At 36.8% G+C, this 12,628-nt stretch overlaps 1 protein-coding gene across 1 annotated transcript; it reads right to left on the reverse strand.

Annotated features, from left to right (window-relative positions):
* Positions 1-3,310: 3,310 nt before the first annotated feature.
* LOC133868388 (plant cysteine oxidase 4-like) lies at positions 3,311-11,275 on the reverse strand. Its single transcript, XM_062305275.1, has 6 exons — positions 11,097-11,275; positions 10,212-10,574; positions 9,914-10,077; positions 9,620-9,767; positions 4,001-4,204; positions 3,311-3,887 (listed from the first exon to the last, which is right to left on the reverse strand). The coding sequence occupies exons 2-6, from the start codon at positions 10,309-10,311 to the stop codon at positions 3,769-3,771; spliced, it is 735 nt and encodes a 244-aa protein (XP_062161259.1). The 5' UTR covers positions 10,312-10,574; positions 11,097-11,275; the 3' UTR covers positions 3,311-3,768.
* Positions 11,276-12,628: the final 1,353 nt, after the last annotated feature.

Raw genomic sequence — 12,628 nt, forward strand, 5'->3', positions numbered from 1 at the left:
TCCCCATGGAACCCAATGCCAAGCTTTCCAAGACCTTAGGTTCTCCTTTATCTGATCCTTCTTCTTATAGACGTCTTGTGGGTCGTCTATTATACCTCACTATCAGTCGTCCTGATATTTCCTATGTTGTGCAAGTTCTCAGTCAGTTTATGGATCAACCTCATTCCACTCATTTGGATGATGTGCATAGGGTTCTTCGGTATATTAAAGGTTCTCCCGGTCAAGGTTTATTTTTCTCAACTCATTCTTCTCTTCAATTCAAAGCTTTTTGTGATTCTGATTGGGCCGGCTGTGTTGATACACGCCGATCAGTTACAGGCTTCTGCATTTTTCTTGACCATTCTTTGATTTCTTGGAAATCAAAGAAACAGGCTACTGTTTCTCGCTCTTCCGCTGAAGCTGAGTATCGTGCCATGGCTTCTACATGCTGTGAGTTAGTCTGGCTTCGATCTCTTTTACAGGATCTTCACGTATCTCCTTAGGTGGCTCTTCTTTACTGTGATAGCAAGGCAACTTTACACATTGCTGCTAATCCCGTGTTCCACGAGCGCACCAAGCATATCGACATTGATTGTCATATTGTTAGGGAGAAAATTCAACTTGGCATTATCCGAACATTTCATGTTGCTCCAGAACATCAGCTTGCCGACATGTTTACTAAAGCTATTGGTTTTTCATCGTTTTCTTCTTTGATGTCCAAGATGAGTCTCCACAACATTTACGTCTCATCTTGAGGGGGAGTATTGAATATTCATTCAGCAAAGTACACGTGTATACATTTCAGTTTGTATTGTTTGTATTTAGTTAAAAGACAGTTAGATTGTTTTTCTGTTAGTAGAATTAGTTAAGCTAGTTTATCTCTTCTTGAGTTGTATATAAGTAGAAGGCGCATGTAATCTTCAGTTAGTTTTTAATGAAATTGGGTTTTCTTCTCTTCTAAACTCAATTTCTAATACAACCAACAAACAACAACAGCGGCTAGAGAGGAAATGAAAGGCACAGCACGGAGATAGACGGACAGATGCATAGCGGAGAAGCTAAAATTACTGATCTGATCGGAGAACACCTACAAACAAAAGAAAAAACCAAAATGGGAGAGGGAAGGTAGGAGCGGGAAGTAGAAAGGGAAAGAGATCCTCTCAGATCTGTTTATGATGGGTGTAGTTTAGGGCCGACTTCTCTTCTGAAAATCCCTCCAATCAAGGTATAAGCTTTACATTTTACTATTTTTATTCGGCCTCTCAAATACAACTTTTTTGCTTCGCCACTGACCATGGATGGATCTAACAGGCATTGAAAATAAAATTCATTCAAAGGAATAAAATCCTCAAATAATTCCCGATAAGATCTTGCATAACCACAAGAGAAGCTTGAGATATATCCTTAAGTTGGATCCAGTGGCGGAGCTAGGAATCTGTCTTAGTAGGGGCGGAATTAAAATAATAAAATATAATGATAAATAATTTTTTTTTATTCTTTTTATATACTATATTTTTATAATATATAAAAGTATGGTAATTACAATTCAAAATATAAATTATAAATAATATATGTATCACAAAAAATGTATATCAAACTTCATAAATATATGTCAAATTGATATATCAGTTAACATGTAGACACTAATACAAAAAATAAAAATAAAAAACAAAATACAAAATTAACTTTAAAAAAAAAAAGGAAAAAAACATGTGGTTGTGGCCACGTTGACTAGTCACGTTGCAACTTGCAATGACTAAAATTCTGAAAAGTATCTATAAAAAAATAAAATTAAAAAAAAAAAAAAAAAAAAAAAAAAAAAAAAAGTAGAAGGCTTACGGTGCAAGAGATTGTCCAGAAAGAAGCGGAGATGCTGGAGGCCAAATAACAAGATTTGTGTTTTTTTAAAAGATTTGTGTTCTTAGCTTCCGATGGTTGGTTTTTCTATGTAGGAGTTCTAAAGTTTTTTCAAGATGGAGAGATAAATGTAATTTTTTTTTTTTTTTTTTGTGTTTTTTCACAAAATTGTTCCGTTCCTCTTTTTGAGCATTTAGTGGTTGTTTTTTTTTTTTTTGATAAATTCTTTTTTGACGGTTGGTTTTTCCATGTAATTTTTTTTTTCTTCTATTATGAGCAGGGGGCGGGCATCAGCATCAGCATTTTTTTTTTCTTCTTTTTAATGTAATTTTTTTTTTCTTTTTACAGATATCTAAAAAAAAAAAAAAAACTTTAGACATTTAGGGGGGGCGAGAGCCCCTGCTCGCCCCCCTTTGTCTCCGCCGTTGGTTGGATCCGAACCTTTCAAAATAAAATATTTGTTTTACTCCAAGATTAAAAAGGAGAAAAAAAAATATAACAATAAAACAGAATCCACATGTGAATATCTATAATGGCAGAGTAGTCGCCGCAAACATAGGCACTTTGTGGTGTCTGAGAGAGAGAGAGAGAGAGAGAGACACACACACACACACAGGCTCCTCGCTGACAACCACATCCAAAGCACTTGTTTTCTGGTTTTCCATTTTAAAAATGCACGCCAACGAGAGGGCTTTTGTGCTCTAACGTGCAAACGAAGGGAACCGTCTGTTCTTGAAAGACCACTGCATATGGTTAGAATTTAAACGATCTTGACTCACAATTTGATGGGTCACTACGGAAGGCACCTAAAAATAATCAAAATTAGTGGATTAGGATTGAAGTGTCTTACTCGTTTAATTAAAAATTGTTCAGATTAAAAGTGACTTATATATATTATACCCAACACGCAACATTTAAAACTAGTATTTTTTAACACGACTCACGAACTCGACACAAAACTAGCAAGTTATGATTAAAGGGTTTGACAGTTTAATTAAATGGATCAGGTTAAAATTAATTTATATAATCTTATATTCATACTTCGACATGAAGCAGACCCAATGCGTAAATATGAATTATCACCGGCACTCTCAAACATGTTTCCATTCTGAGGGCTTTCATAATACTTGCCGAGTTGAGAATTTGTTTTGACAGGTCAGGAGCCCGTAATTCCTTCTAGATACGAAGTTATACATACATTAAAAAAACTAGGCTCTAATATAGCCTCAAGCTTTGGACTTTTCACCTATTCTTCAGCGCTGGAAGGTCGATTGAATCTCATTCCACCTGAGACACCAATGTAACATTTTGTTGAAGGGGACTTTGATATATTTTATTGGTAACAAAATGTCACGTATGATTGAACAAATAAAGCTGGTCTTTGTTTACCAACGTTTATTGGTCCATTCTCATAATATATATAAATCTTCAGTTGTTTTATAATACTAATCCAATGTGCACATAACAATCGAGATGAAGAACTAAGATAATAAATTTAAGGCTGCCCGGCCACATATTCAAGCATGTAAATCGCATATTTGCAATCTGAACAGCTAATTACTATGTATCTCTATTCCAGCCTGTAGCCAAATGGCGACCCATGAGACCAGAAAATGTTTGTACCAAGAGCAGAAATCACTCTAAACCTGCTACCAAGGCGTTCAAGTTCAAGATCCAAGTGGAAAGTAAAATACCTCAAGGCTGCTTATTACAAAAAAGAAACAATCATGGGTATGTTGAGTACAGGATTTATGGTGGGGTATTCACCGCCAACCCATCGCAAGAGATATGTACAATCAAATGCCTCGCGATAGGAATGGCGGTATTTATTGCCAACGCAACAATATTCCAGCATTACTGCCACGGCGGTTGACACCCAACACTCCAGCAATCACCTCACTGCCTCCTCATCCCTTTTGTCCAAAAACTCTCTCAACGTCTAATAATGGGGCCCCTGTACTGCCCCCTGCACACAACTAAGTTTTCAGGAGGTTGAATTTCTTCCAACCAAGCCACTTCAGATGCTGTCATCCCACATAATTGATCAATATCTTCAGGCCAACAAAAAGGAGCAGAAATTATTAGTGCAGGAAATCAGAAGAAAACAAAAGGATTTGATCTCTCTTAACACACATGCACAAAGAGAGGGACAGGGAGCATATACCTGGTAGATCTCTCTTAGGGGATTTCCGGAAATAGGAGCAATGTCGGCCATCATCTGAGGAGTATGGCGGTGCAAGAATGTCAAAGAGAGCACAGGGAGTCAAGGCCTTGAAACAGTGAATATTGCCACCACTGTTTGGATAAAGGGTTGTTGTATCGCAGGGTGCACTCATCTGACAATCTCTAACAAGTTTTGCAGGTCTGGCTGTAAATTCCCACTAATCCACAGTCAGTATCTTTTTATTTTTAATTTTTATTTAAATTTTTATCATCTTAAATAAGTGGTCAGAAATTTTGAACAAAATAATTTTCTTTTAAAAAAAAAAAGGAGTGGGGGGGGGGGGAGGAAATAGGTAATCCTTTATCCTAATAAGAATCAAGAAAATGAGGAGAAGAAAAAGACAACAAATATGGACTGCTTGATTGACACATACATCAAAAATAAACATGCAGGTAAATGATGAGAACTAACTAAACTAGTGTTAAGATCATCAGGAGTGTTCCCAAACTTGAAGTTCCACTCATCGTTTATTAAAGATAGTAAGTTAATCATTGCAATGCCAGAACCAGTAATATTTCGATCAACCAAGTTATTTTCTTCAAACTTGTCAGTAAACTGGTTTAGTAACCATCACAACATAAGCAACATAAGAAATTGCTCACACCATTGACCCTGTGGCACGCACATAAACATTTCATTAGAATTTCTAAATGTCCCAACACTTAAACAATCCCTTTACAGGGACAATACGAATTTCAGGAAATAATCACATTGTTGTATCCTCCTATACCCAACAAACCAAGCAGCATGGAACAAGCATCAGTTAGCAAGTTAATCAGGTTGACATCTCCATTAAAGAGAGTTGTCCATCATTGCTTGATTGTCTACAATACATTAAGATCTTTGTATGAAAATTACAAAAAAAAAAAAAAAAAAATAGTCATTGTCCATTGAATATGATACCAGCATAAACTTGCCATTAACAAAATGTACTTATTAAAAGACGTTTCCATTCTCAAAAAGGCCAAATATTCAACAAATTAACCAGCATCATCAACATGTTAATTCCTGATACTTTAGTAGGGTTCTCAACATGTTGCAGCCAACATGTTGAGAACACTAAAAAGAGGTGGTTGCAGTGGTGCTGAGGTAATGACAAATTGGCAGAAACAAATCATTCTCCTAGATAAAAGGTCGGACCTATAAAAAGCATTTTCAATCATCCCTATAGGATTCTACACCACCTGGGGCTAATTTTACTTAAAGAGTCTAGGGTGCTTTTAGATACTAGTACATATCAGTTATTCATAATTCGTTGCCTAATATATTAGGAAATATATATCAGAGACGTTAAGGACTAAATCCCCGACTTTTGCCAAGCATTTGGCTTGGACAAAATCAAGTCCTATCATTACATATTGCTGTAGCACCATGGTTTTTAAGTATGGGCTGATACTAAGCAATATATCACAATATATACAAATATCATCTTGGATCAATTTTTCATTTTATCATCCAATACGAAAGACATGAAAATATTGTGACAGTAGCCTTGATGTATTTCAAAAATGGATAAAATGCATCTGCACCTCTTGTGGTTTGGGTCAGTTCTATTGACTCTAAATTTTTAATTTTATAATCACTCTCCATATCTTATCAACTTGTTCTAATTAACTAGTGTATCATTCCCTCATTTCAATAACAGTAATTTGTCCTAACGACATGACAGATCTGGCCCCGAGCAAACAAATTCCCATTACTTCAATTCTGTTCCCTACCAAATATGCATGTGGTGTTTCATATGCAATTTTTTTTTTTTTTTTTTTTTTATAAGTTTTCATATGCAATGAAAGTGCTTCTTATGTCATGTTAGTACAGTGAACGTCTATAATTGAGGTTTAATGTAGAGCTTGAGGGTGATATAAATAAAAAAATTGATACCATGGATTGTGTGATAAAAAAACCAAAAACCCTGAGAGTGTCAATAGAACTGATTAGGGCTATATCCGAGCCGAGCCAAACCGAGTATTGGTTGTTCGAACTCAGCTCGCCAGCATCGTGGGTATGATCAAACTTGGCTCGAACTCGAACGAGTTTTCAAAACTTGTTCTCGGCTCGCCAGGACCCTAGCCATGTTCAAGCTTCGCTCAAGCATGGCTAGTGTCCAGAGCCGAGTTCCCAATTGAGTACTCGAGCGGCTCAAGCTCGATTGGGCCTTTTTTTTTTTTAATTTCCTTATGCTTCATCGTGAAGCAAACTCAAAAATAAAAAAATAAAAAATAAAAAAAGACAAGGCAGAAAACGCGGAGCGACAATCCATGGTTCGCAGATGGACACACAGTAGAAAATGTGAGCAACAACCCACATCCAACATTGTTTCTTTCATTCTTAACTCAAAACCATGTCATCAACCAGTCATCAAGCTTTTTCTCTATCTCATCATCTCCCCTACAGAGTTGTAGGGAAGGAACCGAATTACAGTGAGAAACAGCCTGGTTCCTAGCCATGCGATCTGCATAACAAGCTCTTCCCTAGCATCTGCTCCTCCCAAAAACAACACTGCAAAATGGTGGACAGAATACTGTAAGGAGAATACTGGCAGCGGCTTTTGGAAATGACCTTTGTCAACAAGAATTCAACAGGACAAGGTGCATGGGCTATGACATTGAGGTTCACAGATCGGACTCTATAGTGGGTCTATGGTGGCCTTTGGCGAGAGACATCAAGGGGGATGAAGGAAAAAAGGGGGAAATAGAACAAGGGTGACCATGAGGGCACGATAAGGAGATAATTTCTAGGGTTTCAAAGGGGTAAGTGGGTGTGGCAATTCCACCAAGATCTCTTCTTTAGGTGGAAGGAACGAAAGAAATATCTTGTTCTTTCTTTAGCAATTTATGATCTCTAGTGGACCTCTTAGTAGGATTTGAACCCATATGAAGTTATGATCATCTGTCAGAGAAAAAACAACAAATGGATCTTGTAGGATTCCCAAGAAATTCTTCAATTTCTTCCGGAAGCAGATGGGATTTAGGAAGATCTAAGGGTTGAGATTGTATAGAGGAATGAAAGTGGCATTAAATACAGGTGGTGAGGAATTAACGGTGAGGATTTGTTTGGGCGAGTTCGAGGGTGTGGAATGGATGGCGTATTCAAAGGGTAGGGTTTAGTGCTGACAAAAAAGGGACGATCAAGATTTGCCCAAAAGAATCAACAGGTGATATTAAGGGGTGCGGTTCCAAGGTAGTTGCATGAATGACACATGTCTAGGGTGCTGTTGGGAGAATTAATGCAAGGGTTGAGGAAACAATACACAATATGTCTTCAATATTACAGAAATAAGACATATACTCTATAGGTAGCAATAAGCAAGACATAAATATATAATATAGTAAGACATATAACTAGTGTATTATATTTTTTTTTTTTTCGATCAGGGTATCCCACAGTACCTATAGCTATGATGTACCTCGTTCGCTGAACGACTGGCCCACACAAGGTGGTAGTCGAACCTTCCAAGCGTAGTGACCACCTACCAGGAACTGCAAACAAATCCCCGGCCCAATGTCCGACGCCACTCCAGGCATTGGGCCTTAAATCGCAGGCAGATGGTCAGAGGCCTGAAGACCCCCCCCCCCCCCCCCCACACACAACCTGGGTGGCTGGCCCCAAGAGGGAGTTTGCACCTACGAAGTTTCGAACTCGTGACCTCATGGGTATCATACCCTAGAAGCCCCAAGCCTTAGCCACTAGGCCAACCCCTTGGTGGCCTAAAGTAAGACATAGTGGACACAAGCTTAAAGACTATTTGAAACTTCTGATATGAAATAAAAGAACTACCGAAGAGAACTTCCCTTGTCACTATATGTCATATTAAGAGGACAGCTATGTCTTATACTTTAGAAGCCTTTCTTTCAAACATAATGCTACCCAATAATAATTAACTGATTTTCACTAAATAAAAAAACACTGCCACTATAAAGCTTGAAATTGCTGCAAACAGCGGGTCATAAGACAGTCATATCTGCTGAAATTATTCTTACAAAGCTACCTAAAGTGGCTATTCTTGTTTCAGAAACCCCCTCAGCCTCACAACACAAGATATAGCTTAGCAGGATTTGCCCTCCATATTGAGCATGGTGAATGCACCTCATACAGGTAACACACAAGAGAAAGTAATAAGAAAAAGAAGGGTTAAAATCATGAGGAAAAAAAAAAGGAAAATGCTCTACTTCCCAAATTTTTTTCCCCAAAAGTAGTTTTCAAATGATGTGTCACCATCCTATGAGATGGTGACACGTTTTCCAAAATAGTAGATCTCATCCATGATTAGCACATCATTTGGAAATGAATTTTTGGGAAAAAAAAAATTTGGTAAGTATAGCACTTCTCAACAAAAAAATAAATTGTAAGGAGAGAAATGAGGCTTATCAACCAGAACCTGCAGAAGGAATGAGACGAACAACATACATACCATGGAGCAGAATTGAGAGAGATTATAATTGATGATATCTTGAAGGCTAACTAGTTCACGAAGAAACCAACTAGAAATGAATAAGGATTCTGATGTATAATCTTTTTTTAAAGGGTTTCCTATTCTTGTATTTTTGTTAAATTTTAAAAAATAAATAAAATAAAATAAAAAAATCAATGGTTTGTCAAAAGGCAACAAGTAATACTTAATTGGGATCATTTAACACTATTAGCAAATTGGAGATACCCTATGGATATTAATACTGTAACTGTTATTAATTTTAAAAACATATTGAAATTGTCTAGATTCATTTCCAGCTCTCCTATTTGCTTCAAACCAAGACAATACTATTCTTGACCTTCCAAAAAAAATTATATTTTTTTTTTGATAAATAATAATAGTTTTATTGAGAGCGTAAGGCGCCCCTACGTACACTAGAAGTATACAACAGGAAACACCTAACTAGAAAGAGCAAAAGAAGCAAGAAAATCAGCAAAGCTGATAGATAAAGGGTACAGATAAGCCATCGACCAGATATACAGTGTATGGAGAAATAGCTCCAACACCTCCTCTAGGGAGCTCTCTAGGTTCTCAAAATGCCTAAGATTTCTCTCTCTCCAAATACACCAAAAAAGGCAAACAGGTACCATCTTCCATGTAGTAGCGCTCCCCGGTCTCCCAGACTTCCACCAACCATCAACTAAGTCCCGTACCCTCCTAGGCATGACCCACGAAATACCAAAGCGGGAGAAGATATTGTTCCAAAGAGAATAGGCTAAGTCACAATGCAGAAGAATATGGTCCACTGATTCCCCATCCCTCTTGCACAGACAGCATCTATCCACAATAATAATGTGCCTTCTCCTAAGATTGTCCAAGGTAAGTATACTGCCTAGAGCTGCAGACCACGTGAAGAAGGCTGCCCTCTGGGGAGCCTGAGACCGCCACACACACTTCCATGGGAACCACGTACCTCCAGAACCCATCATAGAACCAAAAAATGACTTCACCCCAAACAGACCGCCACACACACTTCCAAAAAAAATTATATTATAACTAAGTTACATTAAAGATATGCATACTTCAAAATATCAGTCCAAAGCCATGTTTTAATCTTTAAATATGCTAAGGTCAATGAAGATCGGCACCTTGGGATGGATCAGCAAACCCGGGTATATCAAGCCAGTCATATGATCTCACATGTAATGAACCATAAAGAAGCTTGCTCAACACAGTCATTCCAGGATGATTATGAAGTGGTATGATCGAGCCAGGTGGCATGCAGAAAATTCCTATCTGCAACAAAATCCAAAAATTTCCCTGAGTACATGTTATGCAGCTTTGAAGTTTTACAAATATTCAATCCACTCAACCAGAACCAAAAGTTCCAAAAAGAAAATCCAATTGATAACCGATACCCTACAGAGATTTAAATTGCTTACAGAGAATTTGTCACATTCATGCAAGTGCAAATATTTAATTGGAGGTGGGTACTGATGACTGCCATTCCGCCCTTTTTTGCCATTACTACTATTTACGGGAACTTTCCATTGACGAGACGATTGTGCCTCCTGTTCGAGACCCACATTAGAAGGCTTCAAATCATCTGGAATAGCATTATAAGATGGTGTTAACACAAAGGAAGTATTCTAAACTAAACTGTCTTGGACCAAATCCAAGTAAGGCACGTTCATGAGCAAAACGAGACAAATATGAATTAAGCTTCCTTTATCCTCCTACCTAAAGTAGAACGAACTTTTCCAAGGGCTTCTTCTGGTATCGGACCATTAGTAGAGAAGGACACTTTGCAGGCATCATATAACTTCTGAATAACAGGCATGGTATGAAGAATGTAGCAATCTAGCAACAAATCAATCTGAATATATATAGTAACTGAATTCTAATTATCAGTCACAGAACTTTGGTGTAGATCAACCATCTAAATCAAAAAGACCCCTTGAGTTGCCCCAGTTTACACAAGAGCGTTCAAAAACAACTTCCTTTCTCTACAACAATTCCAAAATCCAGCTCTACGTGAACCCAAGGGACAGCAATAGATATGCATGGTAGTTAATCAACCCCGTGCACTGTAGCTTAAATCACCTAGCAAACCAACATTACAAAAGTATCATATTAGTATATTTCACAGAAGAATATAACTAACTAGCTCCATTTCTAATGGCGAAGAAAAATAAGAGGAAAAAAAGAGTAATTTTAACCTATTTGATTTTTGTAACTACAAAATAATCCGATTCAATTAGCTGGTTAAGCTCACAAATTGAACCACACAAAGTAAGAAACTTCATATTTCTTTCCCTCGTTTTTCTCAGAAACCAAACAAAGGGTAAAGCTCAAAAATATCAACACGAGTGCAGCAACCATACTCATACACGTAATTATTCAACAAAATGAAACAAAACACAATCAGAGTCAAATTGAAGCAGCTAATCTCAAATGATCAGATTCAAAACAAATTCAATTACTCTGTCCAACGAATTGGAGGAAAAACCAAAGCAAAACGCATATCCATGGGGAAAACCTTTTCAGATTCAATCCCTAGATCGAATCGCAGTCCTTTATTCGAAATATACGCGATTGCGAACACACACACAACAAACAGAGTACCTGAGACCGAAGAGTCTATGGCGGAAGGGTTGTGTTGTGAGGAAGTTTTTGGTAAGAGAATAAAAGGGGATTTCATTGGAAATGGCGAGGATCGAAACGACGTCACTCAGCTCATTAAGCTATTTCCCAATTTGCCATATGCCAGAGCCTATGGCCATTTACAATGTATGGGTGCGGGGAATGGTGGACTCTTTTTGCGGCTGAGCACCTGGTAAAATTCATTGAATCTTACTTAAAAATAAAAAAATAATAAAAATAAAAATAAAAATAAAAATAAAATAAAATTCATTGAATCTATACCCACCTCCACGTGTTTCTTTCTTTTTCTTCTGAGATAAGATAAAATATTATTATTGTTCGTACTTTAGCAAAAGTGAAAAATAAAATAAATAAATAAATAAAAGTGAATAAGACATTTAATTGATCGTCGTTTTGGTTGGAAAAAAAAGGTTGGGAGTCTATGGTAATAAACGATTTCTGTGAACAAAAGTTGTCTGTCCAGCGAATAAAACAAAACTACCAGGCTTGATTTGATTTGATTTGATGTGATCTGATCCATTGATTGGTGTTCCGCCACGTATGTGTGTTAGTTATATGGAGTCCACGTCACTTAGTTATCTAAATTGCTCAGATATTTTCAGTAATATGAACTATTTTAGCTATTTAAAATAAATATTTTTTGTTTCTAATTATTAATTTTTTAATATGGACTTCAACAGATTCTTTATTTCATTCGATTTCTATTTTTTTTAAATATTATTTTTTTTTTGATGTTTTAAGAATAAAAATAAATGTAAAGATACAGAAAGCACATAATCCTGAAAATTCTTTCTTCGATAAGAGAAACAATATTTTATTCTTGTATTGTGTTACAGTGAGTTCACTTAGCAAAAAAATTATTCTACCTCTTCTGGATATAATCTGTTGGAGATAAAATTAGGTGATATTAGCTAAAAGTACTTATTATGAGGGGTTTATCTAATCTATTGGAGATGCTCTATATGCAGTTAGGATTTACTTGTCCAACTAAATTTTGAGTTATTTGATATTTATTTAGACAGACAAATTTTATATGAATCTCCTCATAATTACTGCTCAAATTTATTCCGAAGATCCGATCAATGTTAGTTGGTGCTGTTAATACACATGAGAAGTCAAAAGTTCTTAGGTTTGGTGGAGCAGTTGTGAGGAATGATACAAGTCAAACAAATTTGGAAGTAGGGGGGAGGTATGGGTGTTAAAAGGAAGAAAGTGAGGGCAGCAAAGAAAGGAGGGTGAGTTCTTAAGTTTGTAGTCTTAATTTGTTCAAATTTCTTTCCTCTAAAAGAAAATTGTTAGAATTTTGGGTTAACTTCACAGAAGGGTATCGAAATATCCGCGATTCCACAGAAGGGTACTAAACTATCATTTCTCTCGAACCCGGGGTTTTAAATATCAAAATGAGTCCCATAAGGGCATTCCGTCTATTCTCGACGTTAAAACGTGACGGAAGTCGATTCACGTGACTTCCACGTGACTTCTTTAATGCGTTT

This window comes from Alnus glutinosa, chromosome 5, assembly GCF_958979055.1.
Source record: "Alnus glutinosa chromosome 5, dhAlnGlut1.1, whole genome shotgun sequence".
Lineage (NCBI taxonomy): Eukaryota > Viridiplantae > Streptophyta > Magnoliopsida > Fagales > Betulaceae > Alnus > Alnus glutinosa.

Excerpts from the sequence above, each read along its gene's own strand:
- LOC133868388 (XM_062305275.1), bottom strand. The coding sequence starts at position 10,311 with ATGCCTGTTATTCAGAAGTTATATGATGCCTGCAAAGTGTCCTTCTCT. Across the intron at positions 9,768-9,913 it reads ATGAATGTGACAAATTCTCT|ATAGGAATTTTCTGCATGCC; the intron begins GTAAGCAATTTA and ends ATTTTGTTGCAG. Across the intron at positions 3,888-4,000 it reads CCCTAAGAGAGATCTACCAG|ATATTGATCAATTATGTGGG; the intron begins GTATATGCTCCC and ends GTTGGCCTGAAG.